General features: G+C 39.6%; 1 protein-coding gene across 6 annotated transcripts in view; it reads left to right on the top strand.

Moving 5' to 3' along the window:
* LOC115095211 (dipeptidase 2-like) overlaps positions 1-23234 on the top strand; it is a 171497-nt gene that overhangs the window by 87402 nt on the left and 60861 nt on the right. For all 6 annotated transcript variants that reach the window (XM_029608591.1, XM_029608587.1, XM_029608588.1 and 3 more), the window contains one exon: positions 17684-17825. In XM_029608591.1, coding sequence (XP_029464451.1) covers positions 17684-17825 — 142 coding nt within the window. The remainder of the gene's footprint in view (positions 1-17683; positions 17826-23234) is intronic.

Here is a 23234-nt window from a genome sequence, read left to right as displayed (position 1 = left end):
CAGGGGATATTCAATTAAGATCATACAATGCTTTTACATAATATCTGTAAATTAATCACAAAACACACAAAAACAAGATTAACAAATATCAAAAGAACAAATATACCACACTTACATACAAAAAGGGCCAGATTTTAAAAGGGTTACGCGCATAACTTATGTGCGTAACCCTCTTAAAAGGCCCCTGCCCGCGCCGAGCCTATTTTGCATAGGCTCGGCGGCGCGTGCAAGCCCCGGGACGCGCGTAAGTCCCGGGGCTTTACAAAGGGGGCGTGTCGAGTGGGCGGTGCAAATTTTGGGGTGGAGCGGGAGGCGTGTCGGGGGCGTGACGCCGGCCCGGGGCCGTGGTCGAGGCCTCCGGACCAGCCCCCGGGTCGGGTGATGGCGCGCCAGCAGCCTGCTGGTGCACGCAGATTTCCGCCTGCCAGAGGCAGGCGGAAATCTGCCGACAAAGGTAGGGGGGGTTAGGTAGGGCCGGGGGGGTGGGTTAGGTAGGGGGTGAGGGGAGGCGGAAGGAAAGTTCCCTCTGAGGCCGCTCCGATTTTGGAGCGGCCTCGAAGGGAACAGGCAGCGCGCGCCGGGCTTGGCGCGCACAAGTTGCACAAATGTGCACCCCCTTGCGCGCGCCGACCCCAGATTTTATAAGATACGCGCGGCTACGCACATATCTTATAAAATCCAGCGTACTTTTGTTTGCGCATGGTGCGCGAACAAAAGTACGTGTGCGTGCTGTTTTTGAAAATGTACCCCAAAATGTTTTCATACATTTATTATTCCTGTATATAATACATTTAAATAATTTTTACCTTCTATGAACCTTCTCAAAACCTCTTACCTAATTATTTTTTATTTCAAATGTATACTTTCAAAAACACATTTTTATTACTTTCTTACCTGATGTCAATAAAGTGCACACATCCTATTGTCGCTCAATGATGAGTCACAACTTTGTTTTCTTCAACATGGCCAAAAAATCACCATCTTGTGTGATTACCCTAATGTTTCAAACATCATCTTGAGAAATGATCACAAAGGAACCAATTAATGTATTGCAACACTACTACTTACAAAACAAAAAATCTTTTTCTCCATTTATACCTAATGCGCCGAAACCAGTCATAGATCTCTCTTTTCAAAATATCGTATATGTTGCAATTCAATACGCTGAACCTGCATTATGCAAAAATAGTTCAATCATCTAAAAAATAAACAAAAATCACATTCAGTATTCTCATGCACAAACCATTCCATACCACATTTATTAAAACAAAAACTCACCCATTCAACACAATTGCTGCTAAAATGATTTGTTCACAACGGCACTCAGCATCATCCCACTGATGCAATCATCTAAAAGATTAACAGCCACAGTCAATATCTTCAAATATGATCAATATTCATATATATAATCCATATCATCACACTTCTAACCCAAAAACCTCACCAATTTGACACAATAACTACCAAAAGTTCACAACGGCACAGGTTACAGCATCCTCTCCGCTTCTGCATGCATAGACGTGTACACGTCACATGGCGGAATCGTCAAGACGCATACGACCATTTAAATAGTCTACCAACTCTGCCTCAAATTTGTCTTCAACAAAACCTCACACTAACCTCCAGCGTCACAACGGCACAGGTTACAGCATCCTCTCAGCTTCTGCATGCATAGACGTGTACACTTCACATGGCGGAATCGTCAAGACGCATACGACCATTTAAATAGTCTACCAACTCTGCCTCAAATTTGTCTTCAACAAAACCTCACACCAACCTCCAGCGTGCATGAACGAGCGTATCTCACCAGACTAAAATGTCAAGCCGTATGCTAAGCATTTGAAAGGGCATACCAACACCACCTCTAATTTACTTACTAAGATGCGAAAAGTTTCAAATATACACATGAACACATCAACCACAAATCACGCAACAAACAATTCTATGCTATCAATCCCACATATGCATTCATACCAAAATACACCACTAAACCCCATTATTATTAAGATGTATTCTACTCAGTTTTACCAGCAATACCTGTATACAATAGCACAAAACAACTCCTAAACTTATATTTAATCCTTCCTTATAAGAATGCATTCCACTCAATTTCTACATTCATACCATCAGGCTCCATAGTTTTCTAGTCAAAATTAAATCTCTGCTCCTTCTTAATTATGAATCCTGACACATCACCACCCCTGTTTAATACCACATGTGCAATAACACAAAATCTTAGCTCTTCAAATCTGATGGCCAAAAGACAGCCAATGTTTTACCAGTGGAGCCCCTTCTTTCTTTGTCTGTATACAACTTAAATGCAAGAAAACACGTAGATGGGCAATCTTCAATAAAACTTCTTTTTACACCGATCCATCTACGTGTTTCCTTGCTGACAGCCACCTTGGATCGGCTACCGGTTTGTTTTCTTGGACCTACAACTTAAATGCTCCAATATACATGTCCTTATTATTCCCTTGGTTTGTCCAATATATAACTGACCACATGGACACAAAATTACATAAATCACTTGCTTGGAATGGCAATCAGATCTCCCAGGTATTATGTATAGCTGCCACATATATTTTATGTGGCCCTTTAAACTACAACGAAGCCCGCGAAGCTCCCTCTTTCGCCTGCTTACCTGGGAAGAGCTGCTGCCGCTCCATTGTAAGGCCTGCGCAATCGGCGCCGGCGACCCATCGGGGTAAGGCCTTCTTTCTTACCTCTTACCCAGACGGGGCCACCGCCGACAGCGCGACCGCACGAAGCACCGCTCCAGGCCCGCTCCCCTCGCGGCCGAAGCCCGCCCCCCACCGAGAACCGGCCAACCAGCAGACGGCTGCAAGGCAGCCAATCAGACTAGATCGGGCGGCCCTTTAAACTACAACGAAGCCCGCGAAGCTCCCTCTTTCGCCTGCTTACCTGGGAAGAGCTGCTGCCGCTCCATTGTAAGGCCTGCGCAATCGGCGCCGGCGACCCATCGGGGTAAGGCCTTCTTTCTTACCTCTTACCCAGACGGGGCCACCGCCGACAGCGCGACCGCACGAAGCACCGCTCCAGGCCCGCTCCCCTCGCGGCCGAAGCCCGCCCCCCACCGAGAACCGGCCAACCAGCAGACGGCTGCAAGGCAACCAATCACATCACGACTAGTGACCAACAGCACCTTCAAATTCAGTCATCTCAGGCGCCGCGCGCCGAAGGAGCGCGTCAAAGGGGCTTGCCCCTTTGTCTCGCCCCTTAGTTGCAGCCCCGAAGGAGCCCCGACCCTAACCCGGAGTAGCCACAGACAATCCTCTGCTTACTGTAACGTTCTCGGGGACCCTCGGCCTTCACACAAAGTCTAACCTACCAATCCCTTAAAAACCAGCTTCCAACTCAACAATCGACAGCAACAAACTACATCTGACCACCTAGCAGCATTCATCCAGCACCAACTCCAGACAACCAGCACCAGACAACACCTTTCGCCTCTCAGCACTCAACCATCTTCTCAAGCTACTTTCCCATCATGCACCCCATAACCATCCCTATCATCCACAACCAAAGATGGAAAGCACCCAAGCTCCCCACCACACCACTACACCACAACCGCCAACAGAGACTCAGACCCATCATGCTGACACCAATCACCCAATGCCTCGGCCTGGCTCTTTTCTCAATCACACTGTTTAATGCGCAATCCATATCCAAGAAAACACACATACTTAACGACTTCTTATCCGACTCTAAACCAGATATCTGTGCCATCACAGAAACCTGGTTAAAACCAACCGACACAACTCTAATCATCCAGCTTCCTATCCAGACCTACGACATACTGTCCATACCCAGACGCAAAAAAAGAGGAGGAGGCCTCCTCTTAGCAACCAAAAAAACACTAGGTCTGTCATTGCAGACATCCAACACCATAGCCAACTTGGAATTCGCTTTATTCAACTCAAAGCATCTGACTATAGCACTAATCTACGCTCCTCCCGGTCTCTTGGAATCAGACCCTTCCCCTATCATAGAACTAGCAGCAAAACACTTAAATTCAGGAAAACCAACTATCCTTATGGGAGACTTCAACCTCCACGTGGATGTCCATCCTCATTCTTCCAACTGCAAAACCATTCTCTCCTCCCTCACCCATATGGGTTTCAGACAAATTGTGACAGAACCTACCCACAAAGCTGGTCATACCTTAGACCTGATCTTTATAAACGAAGGTCTATCTTCCCACACCACTCCAACCTGCCTTGCGGTTCCTTGGACTGACCACAGAATCATCTCTTCAATGTTAAAGATCCCTGAGCCTCTTCCCCTAACAACCCAAACTATTAACATCTCAGTCAGGAAACAGTGCTCAGGAGATCACCTAAGCAAACACCTAGCCAAAGAACTAACGAATCTGGACCTCACCGACGCTAACTCAGCAACTTCATCATGGCTCAACATCACCAACAAGGTTGCAGATCATGTATGTCCCTTGACTACTAAGTCTATTAACCCGGACAAAGATAACAGAAAACCTTGGTTCACCACAAAACTGAAGTCTCGTAAACACGAGCTTAGAAGCAAGGAAAACCTATGGCGTAAAAGCCCTTCTACAACAACCCTCCTCAACTACAAATCATGCCTCAACACCTACAGAAACGAAATCCACAAAACAAAAAGAGAATATTACTCCAAAAAGATACACCACCTCTCATTCGATTCAAGAGCACTCTTCTCTTATGTCTCAGCCCTCACTAATCCTCCTGGACCAAGCATCCCAGATGACCAAGCTCTAAAAAAAGCCAGTGAACTTGCCGATTTTTTCGACAACAAAATCACAGCCCTCGTAGCCCCCCTCAAAGGGCCTACGCCACACACTAGCCTTACAAGCAACCACAGCCAGCAATCAGATACAACAACCGCCTCTCAACCCAACACTCACACAGCAGTGCTTGAATCTCTCGAACCCACTTCCACCTTAGAAATAGCAAATATCCTTAAGAAGATAAAACCGTCCTCTCACCCCTTAGACCATATACCATCAAACCTGCTGAGTTCAATCCAGGACACCATTGCCAAGCCAGTGGCTGATATCATTAACTGCTCCCTCGCCCAAGGCCAAGTTCCTAAACAACTCAAGTTAGCGCTTCTCAAACCTCTACTCAAAAAACCCAACCTTCCCACTACAGATCTGGCTAACTACAGACCTATAGCGAACCTCCCTATGCTAGCTAAAATTATGGAGAAATTCGTCAACAGACAACTTTCTGAATTCCTTGAAGACAACAACATCCTCACTAACAACCAATATGGATTCCGAAAGAAAAAGAGCACCGAATCCTTATTAGCCACACTAACAGACAACATTATCTTCAATCTCGAAAAAGGCCAACCTTGTCTTCTCGTGCTTCTGGATCTTTCCTCAGCTTTCGACACCGTGAACCACCCTAGCCTACTACAACAACTATCAGTCATCAGCATCACTGGAACAGCTCTCAACTGGTTTAAGTCCTTCCTAGAGAACAGAACATACAAAGTGAAGATAAACAACAAGGAATCTCACCCCATCCAAGTCAAGATGGGGGTACCACAAGGATCATCACTCTCACCCACCCTTTTCAACATTTACCTGCTCCCTCTCTGTCATCTACTTACTAACCTCAAGCTCACCCATTTCTTATACGCAGATGACATTCAAATTCTCATCCCTATCACGGAGACCATACACAAAACCATATCCTATTGGAAAAAATGCCTCTCATCCATCAACGATCTACTAACCAGCCTCAACCTGGTGCTAAACACCAAAAAAACGGAAATTCTCATCATAGCACCAGATCAATCTACCCCGCCAACATCCATCAACTCTCCAGACACCTCAGGATATTCCACCGCACCTCAAGTCAGAGATCTGGGTGTACTACTTGACGACAAACTCAGCCTCAATAAATTCATAAATAACACCACAAAAGAATGCTTCTTTAAACTACAAGTGCTAAAGAAACTAAAGCCCCTTTTACTCTATAGGGATTTCCGCACAGTACTCCAAGCCATCATTCTAACTAAATTAGACTACTGTAATTCACTCCTGCAGGGCCTTCCAGCATACACTACCAAGCCACTCCAGATGGTTCTGAATGCCACTGCAAGGATCCTTACCAATGCCAAAAAAAGGGACCATATCACCCCAATCCTACAGCACCTCCACTGGCTCCCCATCAAATATAGGATCCAGTTCAAGACCTGCATGATGGTTCACAAGGCACTACATAACATCTCCCCCCCTCAACCTAACTTTCCAGCTTCAACTACACTCTTCTAACAAACCAACCAGAAGGGCATACCAGAACAGAATGATCACCCAACCTGCAAAATCTACCCTGAGGAAACGCGTTCTATCCACAGCGGGCCCGTCACTCTGGAACTCACTACCACCGGACCTCCGCCTAGAACCGTGCCATACAACGTTCAAGGTGAAACTCAAGACTTGGCTCTTCCTTCAAGCTTTCCCAGAGAGCTAAAGCAGGAAGAACAAACATCCAGCCTTGTCTTACCACAATAATGTAATGCTCACATTGAGTCAGTTTTTTGTTCCAAGTTGTTACCTAAGTTGATCTTAGTTGTTTCTTAATATAATATATTACACTGTATTATAGTTCTTCTGTTCATTATATTATATTTGATATGTTCCATGTAAACCGCCTACCCGGCGATAGCTATATCTGTTAAATGTGAACCGGAGTGATATGTATTGTATACAGGAACTTCCGGTATATAAAAACCAATAAATAAATAAATAAATAAATAAATAACTTCCACAAAAGGGCACACTGAACACATGCCACAACAAAATAGTCCCTTATCCACTATATGCCGATAAACCTTCTTATCTATATCTGAAGAAACTAATAGATCTTGTAATGACAAATTTTTCTTCATTGTGAACCCAGGAAGTTCTTGGAAAACTGGATCCAATTGTAATACTGACCAATGTTTTACCACAATTTTCATTTATCCCTTCTGTGCAACATGATGCATGTCAAACTAGAGTTGAATTGTTTAAATTTTTCAGACGATTAAAACTGTTAAGGTTCTTTGGTAATGAATGTTCTGATGTGAGAACTAATACGTTTGTGAAAAAAATCCAAATGGATGCCTCCTGACCCTCAAGATCCCTGTATTTTGGTATTTGAAAAAATGGTATTAAAGGATCTTCAAAATTTGGAAAAACAAATAGTTTAGATTTCATAATATGACATACGCTCAGTAGTCGGCCTTGTTTAGGTTAAAACAAGATAGTTCTATTATAACAAAAGCGGCTGATAAGGGTGGGAGAATAATTATACAAGATTGACAGGACTATTTGATAGAAGCTCAACGTCAGCTTAACGATAACAGTGTATGAACGGTTAACATAGGACCCTATTGTTAGGTTGCAGGACGGGATTTGAGAGATTTTGCAGGAGCCTTTGCATAAGTTGATTGATAAAATGTTAGCAGAATTTTTGTATGAATCTTTCCCTAAGACACCTGTGCTATATCTAATACCAAAAATTCACAAATCATTAGAATCTCAGCTGGGATGCCCGATAGTATGTAGTATAGGTTCCTTATTTGAACCAATTTCTCGTTATATCAATTCTTGGCTTCAACCAGAAGTACTGTAAATTCCCTCCTATAGTAAGGATACATCAGATTGTATTATTCAGTTATCTAAGATAGATGATGTTCAAGCGGACTGGTGGCTAGTGACTTAGGATATTTCGGCTTTGTATACTAATGTACCGCAAGGAGCGGTGAGGCAAGTAGAAAAGTTTTGGAGCAATCTGATATTCAACTCAGAAATGTAATTCTTTATATTGTTTAGCTGATGTGTTTAAAAGAGAGTTTTTTCAAATTTGGGGATGATTTATAAAATCAGATAAAAGGGGTCCCTATGGGGTCTATGATGGCCCCTTCAGTCGCAAGTTTATACGTTGGGGATTTTGAAACTAAACATATTTACCAATCAGAATTTTGGACATACATAAAATTTTGGGGTCGATATATAGACGACATTCTATGTATTTGGACAGGACCTTTGGAAGAATTGTGCAAGTTTGTTCAATGGATTAATACCTTGGATTCAAATTTGCAATTTTCACATAATTACCATCAGCAACATATAGCCTTTTTAGAATTGTGGATATTTAAGTGTATGGTAAGTTGCATGCATCAATTTATTGAAAACCAACTGATAAGAATATTACATTATAGTAGCTTTCATTACAGTCACTTAAAGACAACATTCCTGTCGGCCAATTTTTGAGATTACGTCGAATATGTACGACTATAGAGATGTTTAAAGAACAGGCTAAGGAATTGTCACAGAGATTTTACGATCGAGGATACACATGGAAAGTTGTGAAAAAGGCGTTTAAACGAGCTTTATATGCTAATCGTGAAAACCTCAATTTCTGGCAATAAGCCTAGGTTAACTAGGTTGGTATGCACTTTACCATTTTCCAAATGGCAAATGATATTAAGAAAATTGTGGTAAAACATTGGACAATATCACAGTTGGATCCAGTTTTCCAAGAATTTCTTGTGTTTGCAATGAAGAAAAATTTGTCCTTACAAGATCTTATCTATATCTGAAGAAACTAATAGGAGGTTTATCGACATATAGTGGATAAGGGACAATTTTGTTGTGGCATGTGTTCAGTGTGCCCTTTTGTGGAAGTTACAGGTAAAATATATGTGGCAGCTATACATAATACCTGGGAGATCTGATTGCCATTCCAAGGAAGTGGTTTATGTAATTTTGTGTCCGTGTGGTCAGTAATATATTGGACAAACCAAGAGAAAAACAAGGACATGTATATTGGAGCATTTAAATTGTATACGGACAAAGAAAGAAGGGGCTCCGCTGGTAAAACATTGGCTGTCTTTTGGCCATCAGATTGAAGAGATATGATTTTTTAGTTATTGCACATGTGGTATTAAACAGAGGTGGTGATGTGTCAGGATTCATAATTTAGATGGAGCAGAGATTTATTATTGATTGGAAAACTATGGAGCTTGATGGTATGAATATAGAAATTGAGTGGAATGCATTCTTATAAGGAAGGATTAAGTATAAGTTTAGGAGTTGTTTTGTGCTATTGTATACAGGTATTGATGGTAAAACTGAGTGGAATACATCTTAATAATAACGGGTTTAGTGGTGTATTTTGGTATGAATGCACATGTGGGGTAGATAGCATAGAGTTGTTTGTTGCATGATGTGTGGTTGATGTGTGCATGTGTGTATTTGAAAATTTTCATGTCTTAGTAAGTAAATTAGAGGTAGTGTTGGTATACCTTTGAAATGCTTAGCATACAGCTTGTCGTTTTAGTCTGGTGAGATATTGTGCATGCTGGAGGTTGGTGTGATATGTTGTTGAAGACAAATTTGAGGCAGAGTCAGTAGACTATTTAAATGGTCGTATGCGTCTTGATGATTCTGCCATGTGACATGTGTACGTGTATGCATGCAGAAGCTGAGAGGACGCTGTAACCTGTGCCGTTGTGAACTTTTTGTAGTTATTGTGTCAAATTGGTGAGTTTTTTGGGTTAGAAGTGTGATATGACATGGATTATATATAATCAACTGTAACTCACATAAACCCCAATCTTAGAAAAAAGTTTTGTGTACTAGGGTAAGATACCACACTGCCAAAATCAGAATACCACAAGTACTATAATATTATGACATAGATGCTTAAAGTTGATTTTGACCAGTCATAATAGGCTTCATCCTGTAAGCAATTTTGCTAGATGATTGGCCTTATACTTAATCATCGGTCAACATCCCAAATACTGGGTCAAATTTTTTAAATATTTTTCATTTGCAATAATATTTTGTGCAGTTCATGTTACTTAACTTAGTGAAATTGCTGAAGCCAGAGGTTGTCAACATGCCCGACATGGTTCCATGTTTCGAATGCTTGCCGTTCTTTATCAAGGGCTAGAGTTCAGCGTCTAAGAGATAAAACCAATGTTATCTCACTAAAATTCTAAAAAATTCACAACAATCCATAAAGCATCTATTGGGCAACACTTAAATGTTAGAAGTGACAGGCTAGCACTTACTGTATTTGTAGTCCTTCAGAATTCAAAAGTTCAAGATTTCAATGATGGCGTGTCTGCTTCATTTCCTATGTGGTCGCCGGAAGTGTGTCATAATATATGCAATAACGCCGCTGTGATTCATCAATGACGTAATCTTAGGTTAGTGTGTACCATTCTACTGCAAGATTGAGTCCATTGGGATGAACAGAATTCAATTTAAAAATCCAAAATTGTTCTCTGTAATTAAGGGCAGCCTTGGTGTTGCCGCCTCTAGGATTCATATGGACCAATTCTATTACTCGCCATTTAATGTCCTGAAACGAGTGATGATACTGAATACAATGGGACACAATTGGCGCTTGGAGTTTAGATGTACTTAAACAGCTACGATGCTCAGTTAATCTAACCTTGATAGGGCATTTTGTTCTACCCACTTATATCAATGGGCATGGGCATTGTAAAATGTAAATCACATTTCTCGAAGTACAATTAGTATGTTGATAAGCAGAATAAGTATTACCATAAGGGTCAGTCCAGTCTGGACCCGTGAGAGCTTGACTACAGAATGAACACTTTTCGCAAGTCCAATATCCCATAATTTCAGTGCTTGTGTTATGCTCAGGCTTGTGGACCCTTGGGCTGACGAGGGGATGTTACACCTTGCGGAGGATCCATAGGTTCTCTCGTCGGGTGGCGAGGCAGGACAGAGGAGGAGAGCAGCTGACCCTTGGTACTGAAGACAGAAGCTACTGTGGAGTTGGACGAGGAGGTGAGCAGATGGACGGTCTTCACCACTGGTGGTCTACGGTCCCCCCGGGAGGAGCCCGTAGGGACCCGACCGCTGGGACTTAGGTGGACCTAGAGAGGTCAGGGTATCAGTGCAAAGGCCAACTAGAGCTTTGCCCTGGAAGCCCGCAGTCCCCCCAGGAGGAGCCCGTAGGGACCCGGGCCGCTGGGACTTAGGTGGGCCCTTGGAGACGGTGGTCTTGAAGGAGTCCTAGGTCAAGTGCCAGAGGGTCGACGCTCACCAGTCCGAAGTCGTGTGCCAGAGAATCACCGCTTGCCAATCCGAAGTCAGGAACCAGAGAATCACCGTAAGCCAATCCGAAGTCAGGAACCGGGAACACCAAGATGAAACAGGAACCAGAGTCCGAGCACAGGGAACTCACCGAAGCAAGCAGACTAGACAGAGTTGGAGGACGTTGCCCAGTCAAGGAATGAGCAGAGGAAGCCTCCTTAAATACTTCCTCTGCTCTGGATCATTGGAAGCAGGTGAGCATCATTAAAGGGATCAGGTCCCTTTAAATTCAGTGAGGGGGTGCGGCCTCGTGCCTAAGATGGCGGCGGCCATCTTGGATTTCATGGCAGTGGCCATCTTGAATCCCCTCCATGGGGAAGAAGCTGTGGTGCCGCGCTGGGGAGGCTAGGACGGCTCTCCAGCGTGGGGGCACCCCAAGGGCCTGCGCCCAAGTGCGGGGGCTTCGGCGCCGGGCCCGGGCTCCTCTGGACATTTGCCGTGGCAGGTCGCCACCGCGGTCAGGTAGAGGGGGTGCACCCACGGACAGCCGCGGGCGCAGCACACAACAGCTTGATGAGTGTAAAGGTTTTGATAAATAGGAGTGTATTAAAATGTCTTTCAAGTTTCTTCCTCGATTATATGCAATGATCGGAGGATTTTTGAAAACCGAATGCATTTTTAATACCGACCAATGGTGCAAAATCAGTTGTGAAATCTGTGTTGAAAAAACTGAAAAAGGTAACACACATGTTAAAGGAGGATCCTCAACTTCTTCATTGTCGAGCAGCAGCATTGTCCGTTCTGCATTGTAAGCCTGTTTGTATGTTTTTTTGATGTATTTCAAAGGGTAACCACATTGCAAAGATTTCTGAATCATAATCTGCGATTGCATGATAAAATCTATTTTATGAGAGCACAACCTTCGTAATCTCAGAAACTGACCAATAGGCAAATTCTTCTGTAAATGAAATGGATGGAAACTAGAAAAATGTACGTAAGTATTTTTTGCACCAGGTTTAACATAAATATTGGAAATAAGATGAGAATCTTCTTTACAGATAACAATATCCAAAAATTCAATTTTTTGAAGATGATAATGTAATGTAAATTGCAGATGTTTATCCAATGAATTTAACCACTGTAAAAAACCTTTTAAAGACAATTCATCTGAGTTCCAAACGAAAAAAACATCGTCAATATAACGATGCCAATGTGTGACACTGACAAATTCAGGTGCCTAATACAAAAATTTATTCTCAAATGCTGCAACATATAAGTTTGCTATACTGGGGGCCATGGTGGCCCCCATAGCTGTAACTTGGATCTGTTTGTAAAATTTATCTTGAAAAATAAAATAATTGTCCGTGAGGGCTATCTGGGCTAATTGAAGAATAAACTCAGTTGGAATGCGGTGTGGTCTAGGTCTTTGTTCTAAAGTCTCAAAAATTATTTGTAAAGCTGCTGCTTGTGGGATATTCATGTAGAGCGCTTGAATGTCTAGAGGCGGCAACACCAAGGCTGCCCTTAATTACAATTTTGGATTTTTAAATTGAATTCTGTTCATCCCAATGGACTCAATCTTGCAGTAGAATGATACACACTAACCTAAGATTACGTCATTGATGAATCACCGCGGCATTATTGTATATATTATGACACACTTTCGGCGACCACGTAGGAAATGAAGCAGACACGCCATCATTGAAATCTTGAACTTTTGAATTCTGAAGGACTACAAATACAGTAAGTGCTAGCCTGACGCTTCTAACATTTAAGTGTTGCCCAATAGGTGCTTTATGGATTGTGAATTTTTTAGAATTTTAGTGAGATAACATTGGTTTTATCTCTTAGACGCTGAACTCTAGCCCATGATAAAGAACGGCAAGTGTTCGAAACATGGAACCATGTCGGGCATGTTGACAACTTCTGGCTTCAGCGATTTCACTAAGTTAAGTCACATGAACTGCACAAAATATTATTGCAAATGAAAAATATTTAAAAAATTTGACCCAGTATTTGGAATGTTGACCGATGATTAAGTATAAGGCCAATCATCTAGCAAAATTGCTTACAGGATGAAGCCTATTATGACTGGTCAAAATCAACTTTAAGCGTCTATGTCATAATATTATAGTACTTGTGGTATTCTGATTTGGCAGTATGGATTATATATATAAATATTGATCGTATGTGAAGATATTGACTGTGGGTGTTTGTTCATCTTTTAGATGATTTTATCAATGGGATGATGCTGAGTTAGTGCTGTTGTGAACAAATCATTTTAGCAGCAATTGTGTTGAATGGGTGAGTTTTATTGTTTTAATAAATGTGATATGGTATAGTTTGTGCATGAGAATACTGAATGTGATTTTTGTTTATTTTCTAGATGATTGAAATATTTTTGCATAATGCAGGTTCAGCGTATTGAATTGCAACATATACGCTATTGTGGAACGAGAGATCTATGGTGGGGTCCAGCGCAATAGGTATAAATGGAGAAAATGAGTTTTTATTTTGTTTTTTTGGTTGTAAGTAGTAGTTTTGCAATACATTAATTGGTTCCTTTGTGATCTTTTCTCAAGTTTATGATGTTAGAAACATTAGGGTAATCACACAAGATGGCGATTTTTTGGCCATGTTGAAGAAATCAAAGTTGTGACTCATCATTGTTATTTATTTATTTTTATTTATTTAACGCTTTTATATACCGATATTCATTTGCACATCACATCGGTTTACAGTAAAACGATCTGAAGCATGAAAGGAAGTTACATTTTAACACTTTAAACAACTTCATAGTATTTTAGGGCAGGAGGAATACAGAAGAGGACAGTAAGAGGTAATGCGATTAGTGGTAAGAAGACAATAGGAACAAATAACTATCGTTTCAATAACTGTAGAGATAACAAGTTATAGGAGAAAATAGTAAATATGAATAGGGGATTTAGGGGGGGGGATATGCTCTTGTGGGTCTGGTGGGAGGGTATGTGTGAGAGTCATTGGTAGGCTTGTTTAGATAGCCAGGTTTTCATTTTCTTTTTGAAGTTTTGTGTGTTTGGTTCAAGCCTTAGGTCAATGGGCATTGAGTTCCATATGCCGGCAATGGATAGAGCAGGTTCTCGAGTCGAGGATAAGTGTGTCAGTTTGGGTGCGGTTATTGGTAATGAGCCATTATTGGTGGATCTGGTGGATCTTCAGGGGGGTTGAAAGTGGAAGGAATTGTTGAACCAGTTTATATTTTGATTGTATAGGGTCTTGTGCACTAGAGTGAGACTCTTGAAGCGTATTCTAAAGTGTAGAGGGAGCCAGTGAAGGTTTTTTAGTATTGGGGTGATATGTTCGTTTCGTCTAGTGTTTGTAAGGATTCTAGCAGTGGCGTTTTGTAACATTTGCAGGGGCTTTAGTGATGTTGCAGGGAGTCCTAAGAGTATGGAGTTGCAGTAGTCTATTTTGGATAGGATGAGTGCCTGGAGGACCGTCCTGAAATCATTTTGATGGAGGAGGGGCCTTAGTTTTTTTGGAACGTGAAGTTTGATCTAGCAGTCCTTCATTGTTGTGTTTATGAATTTTTTTAAGGCTCAATTCATTGTCTAGTGTGATGCCTAGGTTTCTTATCTCATTAGCAAATTGGGGTTTTGTTTGGTTGGGGACAAGGCCGGAAAGGATTTTATCATTGGATTTGTTGCTCATTAATAGGAGTTCAGTTTTGGTGGTGTTTAGAGCTAGGTTCATTTGAGTGAGTAGTTGATTAATGGCTGTAAGATAGCTGTCCCAGAGTTGGAGAGATTTGGAAATGGATTCCGAGCTGGGGATGAGGATTTGGACGTCGTCGGCATATATGAAAAACATGAGACCTAGGTCAGTTAGTAGATGGCATAAGGGGAGCATATATATATATATTGAAGAGGGTGGATGATAGGGAGGAGCCTTGAGGGACGCCTTGAGTTAGTTTGATGGACTTAGATTCACTATTGCCAATTTTGACTTTGTAGTGTCTGTTTTCCAGATATAACGTGAACCATTGTAGTGCAATGCCAGAAATAGTGAGAAAATAGGCTATGTGCACTTTATTGACATCAGGTAAGAAAGTAATAAAAATGTGTTTTTGAAAGTATACATTTGAAATAAAAAATAATTAGATAAGAGGTTTGAGAAGGTTCATAGAAGGTAAAAATTATTTAAAGTATTTAAATACCCATCAGCCAATTAGATACCTCCCCCCTAGTCCTCCCCTTCAACTACAAACGACCACCCATCTTCCCACCAATTGTAAATCTACCTCAGATTTTAACCCCTCAATAGTTTCCCTCAGAAAACAATCCTTAGCCCCACTCTTCCCCAATGAACTCATATAATTCCACGACTGGATCCTGAAAACTGCATTAATGTTATATTTTTGTTTCTTGCATTACATTTTGTATTACCCTACGTTAATCCCCCCAATAATCCTATGTTGTATCTTCTCTATCATTATCATGTCTTGTTGACCTCTCCTCTCCCACGTTACCCTTACTATGTACTACGTTCCATGTATTGCATTAAGTTCCTTGTAAATCGATATGATGTACCTACGAATACCGGTATATAAAAGCTTTTAAATAAATAAATAAATAAATATATACAGGAATAATAAATGTATGAAAACATTTTTTGTATGTAAAATGTGTGGTATATTTGTTCATTGGGTATTTATTAATCTTGTTTTTGTGTGTTTTGTGATTAATTTACAGATATTATGTAAAAACATTGTATGGTTTTAATTGAATATCCCCTGAAGAAGGCGATTGGAGTTGTAACTAGGTCCTAGTTGGGTGATTTTATAGGATGATATCTTATGTTATATGTTATGTGATATTTCATGTTATATGATGGATGTTGTAATAAAGCAATATATATTGTAAACACCATTTTTTGGTAGTATTTTGGTATTGATTGGTGAATGGTGTAATAATTGTTATCCCTCAGTTACTTAATACCATTCCTAATGAAATAATAAAATCAAGATATATAAATCATTAATCTTATTTTAGTATTTTGTTAGTTTTATATTTGAAATTTTGTTTGACCGTTTTAGTATCTCAGATATTTATGAAATATAATAATTGTTAGTGTTTTATAATGTCTTTTAATTGACTTTATTCTAATTATATGTTGTAAACCAGTATGATTTATATTCAGAATATCGGTATAAAATAATACAAATAAATAATACAAATAATATTAGTAAAATTATACTAATAAAATAATTTAAAAAGGAATATTGCAGAGAATTTTGGGAAAATTTTAAAGTTGTGTTTTTCTAAACATAATTTGCACACTTTAAGAGTGAGAATCCCTTTAGCAAGTAACCAATTCAATGTTTTGGTGTTAAACTATATAAGCAAAAAAAGTTAAAATAAAATTTGGGATACTCTCTTAAGATGGTGAAACAAATAGCTTAGTTCATGCTCACAATCTGTCCCTGCTTGTTGTGAAGATGCTGTTTTCTCTTTACTTTTCCTCATTAATACACATCTGGCTCTCATCCTCCTCTTTTTTTCTAAATTAGATTTTCCATCTGTTTCTGTTCTTTCATTTCTTTGATGCAATTCTTAACAGACTAACTAAAAGTTGTCTTTTCCCTCACTTCCTCTCTTCTTCTTTCTGTTTGCCTTATCCCTTCCTAGAGATGGAGATATCTGACCAGTTCTACCACTCCCAGAGCTGTTCTGAAATTGCCCTGAAGCTCAAGCACACTATATGCAGAAGGCCAGGAGACCAAAACACCAGAAGAATATTCATACCTGTGGTATTTTATCAGCAAACTAGAAATACAAGTGAAATCATGAGGTTTGCTGTTCAAAATTCCTAGGATCCTATCCTGCTGATAATTTCTGGATTATATTAATGCCTTTGGTGATGCAGTTGGATCTTCTTCTGCAAAATGATCATGTCTATCTATAGGAATACTAAAGGATTCTTTACTGCTAACACACCTACCACAAAAAGTCAAAACATTATAAATGGCAGTTCACCATCCAGCAGCAGCACCCACCATTTGCCAAAATCCAATTATTTCATATAAAATTCAGATGACCAGTGCTGTAATTTTAAAGATTATAATGAAAAAAAGTATTGATTCCACATGTAGTTCTTATGAGAAATTATAATACTTTACTTCTTTACAGTCTTTAAAACCAGAATGCTGTCTATCTGCATTTTGGTCACCTGGAAGAATAGATCAAGGTATTATATCTAACTGTAGTATGTTTTACTCTAAATACCATTGGAATTAATTTTCTAGGACATGAAGCACTAAGCGTTTTCCCCATTGACACAAAATGAGAAAAAACATTAGCATATCTGTGTTTATTATTATTATAATTTGCCTTCAGCATTAATTTGGGAAGGTGTCAGATTAATAAAGATGGTAAAGATGATGGCTCATATAGAATTATCTTCCAATGTACACTATAATTAGTAAGAGAACCACTCTACTTGCTATAGGAACACTTTCACTTGTAATAGTTGCATAGTAGATGTTAATACAATGTTTCTGCATTAGCTATATGTGTATGTTAGTCCTTTGACAATGTTTTCTCATTTAAATCCTAGGTATTGCACAAAGCAATAAAATAGCTTGTTTAATTGGAATTGAAGGAGGCCATTCCATTGACAGCAGTCTGGCAGCTCTCAGGATGTTCTATGATCTAGGTGTTCGGTATATGTCGTTAACGCATACATGCAATACTCCATGGTAAACAAAAATACCTATGCATTTCTTCTCAATGCTATCTGATAACAATAAGGTTGCTTAATTACAAACTGTAGATTTCTGTGAATCCCTATGGGTACTTTTAAGACTTACCGTAGCCTAACCAGCTGCCCTTTGACAACTGTCCAAGAGAAGGGTCCAGAGAATGTATGTTGATGATAGAGCTTCAAAAGCAACACACAATGAAACGTTTGCAGCATGGATATTGTTTTCAAAAGACTAGCATATAGATCATACCTGAAACATTTTTTAAATGACACAATAAATATTTAAAGCAATTATAAAGTAGTGGTTTTCTAAAGTACCAAGCTCACTGTAACCAAAGTAGTATGATGTATGGTCTTTTTCTTTTAGCATGTGCGAACGTGCAAAGCCAGTTAATAATGTTACCTCCAGCAAGGTGTAATGCCAGTATATCATCATTAAATGAAGCACTGGACAGTTATTTTCAATGTGAGACATTGTTTGGAATTGTCTCCAACTACTGTTTGGATTACAATTTGGCCCCCATCTAAAACAATTGGCTGCACTATGGCCTATCCTGTCCAAAAATAATTTAACACTGACCAAAAATGCCTTGGAAGGTCAAAATCAGTTGGATTAACAGTTGGATCAGTGGTGAATGATTGGTCATGTTTGTGGCCGACTACTAGAATGTCAGGGCAAATCTGCCATCATATCTTTTTGCACACATAACAATTGGATAACTTGAAAGCAGGTGAGCTGGAATGACCCCAGACTGGAGCACAATACTCAGCTGACGAAACAAAGAGAAAGCACAGATGTTATTAAAGTATGGGTCTTTTTCTCCACAAGGAATCAGACAGCTTTTAATTGAAGGCTATTATGAGTGCTAACATTAGTTGCGGTATTTTTCAGATAGCTATAATATATCAAAAACTTGTCCAATGTCGCACCAAGGTATGCTGGAGTTGGCTGTCGTACATATGTTGGCCATTAAGAAAAATGTCAAGTTCTTGCACTAAAAGTGAAATACACTTGAAACCTTCTTCGATGTACTTGGTTAAAAAGCCATTGGTTAAAATAGTCTGTGTCTCCATATCTGTGTTGACCTTTCCATTGCCCGGAAGGAGTGAGTCTGGATGCTGCAGCAATTATCACCAGCATAAAGGAACTTGTGTACCTATGTTTTTGGCAGATTATTTTATTTTCTTTGACTTACATATTGCCTTGTCAAGAAATAGTCAAGGCAATGAATAAACTTTAATTTGTTTTCATTTTTCAGTTTGTTTTCAGGATGTTTATTTCTGATGAATTTCGGTTCATGGAATCTTTGATTTGTTTAGTGTGTGAAAAAAGTTAAACAAAAAAAAAAACCTAACCCAAAATGGCAAAAAAAACAAAAACGTAGCTTGCCATCCACTGGTGAGGCCTAGGCCCAGGCTGAAGCCTTGGCCTTGTGTAGGTTGAGGAGATGGTAGGTCGCCGTGACCTCAGCTTCAGCCTTTTCTAGGCCGATGCCTTGATCTAGGCTGAAAACAAAAAAGCACAATGTTTCCTGAGGGATATAGATCATCAATATCCAAAAACACGATATCACCTCAACATAATATTTCAAAAATTGTTATTGGCGACCATGTATTTGGCGAGTGGAAATTGGTAAAAACGCCGTGAAGTTCTCAAACAAAGGATTGAAAAAGACCGTCCCCTGATGAAGAATCCACGATTCGAAACGAGGCCTTGTCGGGATAGGGACATGGAGCCAAAAGTCTGATCATGCATAGATAAGTAGTGGGGCTGTGCCCCTTATAAGATCTTCAAGATTCAGTACCGGCGTTTATGGAGAATTGTGCGTTATTGAAAAGAAAGGAATGTGAAGTATCGCACATATGAAGTAAATTGTTGACAAAACATTCATGAAAAGTTCCAGACAAGAATGCGTTGAATTGGGTTGTTTTATAAAACCATATGAATATTTGTTCGCTGTTCATTCAAGAATCAAAAACCACTTTTGTGGTTAATGACAGTGTAGGACAAAGAAGAACAATTGGTTAATCTAATTGATGAACTTTTTCCGGTGTTCATTCTAATTTGTGCTGGGACTTGTTGAACATCAACCCCCCATGGGGTAAAATATTTGTAATCAATATCAGAAAGAAATATTTTTAAGTTGTTTTGGTTTATTAAATCAATCACGCTAAAAAAAAACACATAAAAATGTTCACGGGTTGGAGGAGGTCGGTTTATGATTAAAAACATTACACATTGCTGGATGCGATGTTACAAAGTTGTATGAAACCTTCCTCATCTTTCCCAAAAATTTTTTCCCACTGTTATGGTGGATATAACACATCATATTGAGTTCATTATAATTGTTTTAGAGACTTTTTCTCATCATTAGAAAATACATAACAATTTTTTAAATATTATGTTGAGGTGATATCGTGTTTTTGATCTAGGCTGAAGCATAAGCCCAGGCCAGATGTCACTTCCCAGTCCGAAGGCCAAGTCCCGATGCCAGGACCTCGATCCAGACTGATGCCTAGGCCCAAGCACAGGCTGTGGAAGATTGCCGGAACCTCGGCCTTGCCTTTTTAACATGGATTTCATCACCTGTTAAAAGATCTAGGATTTTACAATTTTTGAAGAAAAAAGGAACACAAATTTGACTCATCCTGAATATGTTGATTGGATGGGTAAAATCTTTTCTTCCTCTTATAACTCTAAAAGTCATAGGGTCTAAATTTCTTCTTTTGATGGTCAATCAGTCATATCAAGATCCAGTAGGGATATTTATTATTACAGAAAGTTCTCTGTATGGGAAGAATATTTTGTGTATATTTATGACTAATGTTCATTAGGATGACTTTTATAAAGCTTTTTTTTTCTAGGTTGGTACAATGTAATACATATAATCTTTTCATTGGTGGAGATTGGAATGTCTATCTAAATTCTATCTTGAAAACTAAACCACAAAATAAGAAACCAAAGGCCAACAAATAAAGAACTAATTAGCAAAAATGCCAGGAAAGATGTCAATATTGATCATTATCCTTCTGTTTTCATAAAAAAGTGCACAACAGCCAATGGCACCAGTTATAATTATATACCAGTAAAAGTCCATTCATTGAAGATGTACTATTTTTGTTTTCCTTATTTTTTCTTTTGCAAATAAAATATGTTTGCTGGCCTGAATTGGCTAAATGCATAATTCAAAATGTTGGCCAAAGTGTACTTAACTCATGTTGAAGTACACAATCATCACAGATTGATGTGACTTCATCAACTGGCACTGATGGCAACCGTACATAAAGGGGATCCCAGAAGGCAGCATCAGACTGGGCTTCTTTTGCTCTTGCTGTCCCCACGAGAGACTTTGAATGGACTGCTTGCACTTTAATTCATGACATTGCTGCTACAGACAGACCCTCTGCTGGAGAACGTGGCTTGAGGAGTATGTCCGTTACGTGACTGTGACATCATCAATCGGCGCTGACAGTGACCGTGCATAAAGAGGGACCCGCAATGCGGGCACTCATCTAAGGGACTGCCCCTTCATGGGCCACTGGTCCCTGGATGCTGGCCTGGAAGGACTGGGTGGATCATAAGCGGTAGGAAAAAAATGTATTTAACCTTATTCCATAATATGTTGTTTATTGTATAATGATCCCGGTTATTATGGGAAGAGGCTGTTATGGTGGGCTTAGCAGAGCGAGTTGGGATAGTTACCTGATTCTTTGCTTATGTTACCTCAAAGTCAATAAGGGGAGGGGAAGTATGGAGGATATTGGTATTGGTTATATTAGGAATAAGGGTGAGTTAATGGATACAATAATGTTTCATGGTTTGGATATTTTGAGTGTTGTGGAGACCTGCTTCAAGGTTTCAATACAGTTTTGATGAATAGTGCCTGTCCAACAGTCTATGCATTTTTTGAGCAGGGTCGGGAGGGAAAACAAGGGGGTGTGATTATGGTCTTCTTTAGGAAATTTCTCGGGATAAGTAAAATAACTCAGGAGGCACTTTTACTTATTGAAGCACTGCTGATAAAGGTGCATTCATAGTTTGTGTTATATACCACCCACTGGTTCAAAGACTGGATAACTTTCACCGATTAAATGATTTTGTGTGTGCACTTGCAGTTAGATTTAAAAAGTTAATTTTAGTGAGGGATTTCAATTTACGTTTTGAGGACTGCACCTCAGTGGGAATACAGGAATTTTCTGTACTATTAGAGACTGTACAATTATCTCAGTTAATTCAGGAAAAAACTCATAAAGCAGGCCACACTTTGGATCTTTTGCTATGGAGGGAGGATGATATTAACTTAGTTAAGAACATTAGAATGACTGAAGGATTGCTACCTCCAAGAATAAATGTAAGAGATGTCCTGCAGTGAATAATGAGTTATTTCTGGAAGGTGGGCAGAATATGATAGATCAGAATTAGTTGGATAATCTATCGGTGGAAGGAAGCTATGGCAGATATCTGGCATCCTTCCCTGCAGATAAAGGTAACCACAATGGTATTATATCATTGAAGATACTAACATTCCCCAATACTTCAAACAAGGTAAATATTTATTTGCTTTATCACAATTACATCATTTATTAATACAAAATTATATACAACCACATAATCTAAAAACACACCCTCATATCCCCTCTTTTGGGTTTTTGTATCTGTAGGTTTTATAAAATGGTATGAATGGTGTATGCGTGGATGAGTAAAAAGAAAAAGGGAGGATATGAGGAAGTGCTTTTAGATTATGTGGCTGTATACAATTTTGTATTAATAAATGATGTAATTGTGATAAAGCAAATAAATGTTTCCCTTGTGTGAAGTATATACTTCCCTGCAGGCCACATATCGTCAGGTAGCCCCAGATTTTGAGTTAGAATTAGAGAGAGAGAGAGCATTGTGCACCTTGGTTTACAGCTGCAGTAGCAGAAATAAGGAGAAATTTAAGGAAAGCAGAGAGATGTTGGAGAAAGAGAGAGGATGATTATTCCTTCTCTTTGTTTAGAGCAGCTTTGGTAATTTATTGGAGTTGTTGTAAGGATGCTAAAAGTTTATTTTATGGGACTCATTTAAAAAAGGCCAAAAATAAGCCATTACAGTTATTCACTATGGTGAAAAAATTAATGGCTGGCCCAGAAGCAACAGGTAGAAAGATGCTGGATTGTGAGGTCTTAGCTGACTTTTTTGAGGAGAAAGTAAAGATGATTCAATGTCAATTGGGAAAAGTCTCAGGTAATGTGAGATTGGTACATCCATCAGCCTTGCAAAACCCGTGGACTAAGTTTGAGCCAACCACTCAAAAGGAAATAGATGTTAAAGTCTTAGCAATGAAGTTCATATATTCTGTGTTAGATCCTTGTTCTTTTCTGATCATCAGAAACCTGAAAGACATCTTGTATGAGATGATAA

Source organism: Rhinatrema bivittatum, chromosome 7, assembly GCF_901001135.1.
Source record: "Rhinatrema bivittatum chromosome 7, aRhiBiv1.1, whole genome shotgun sequence".
NCBI lineage: Eukaryota > Metazoa > Chordata > Amphibia > Gymnophiona > Rhinatrematidae > Rhinatrema > Rhinatrema bivittatum.
The sequence above is the reverse complement of the archived record's forward strand: the minus strand, read 5'-3'. Positions and strand labels throughout refer to the sequence as shown.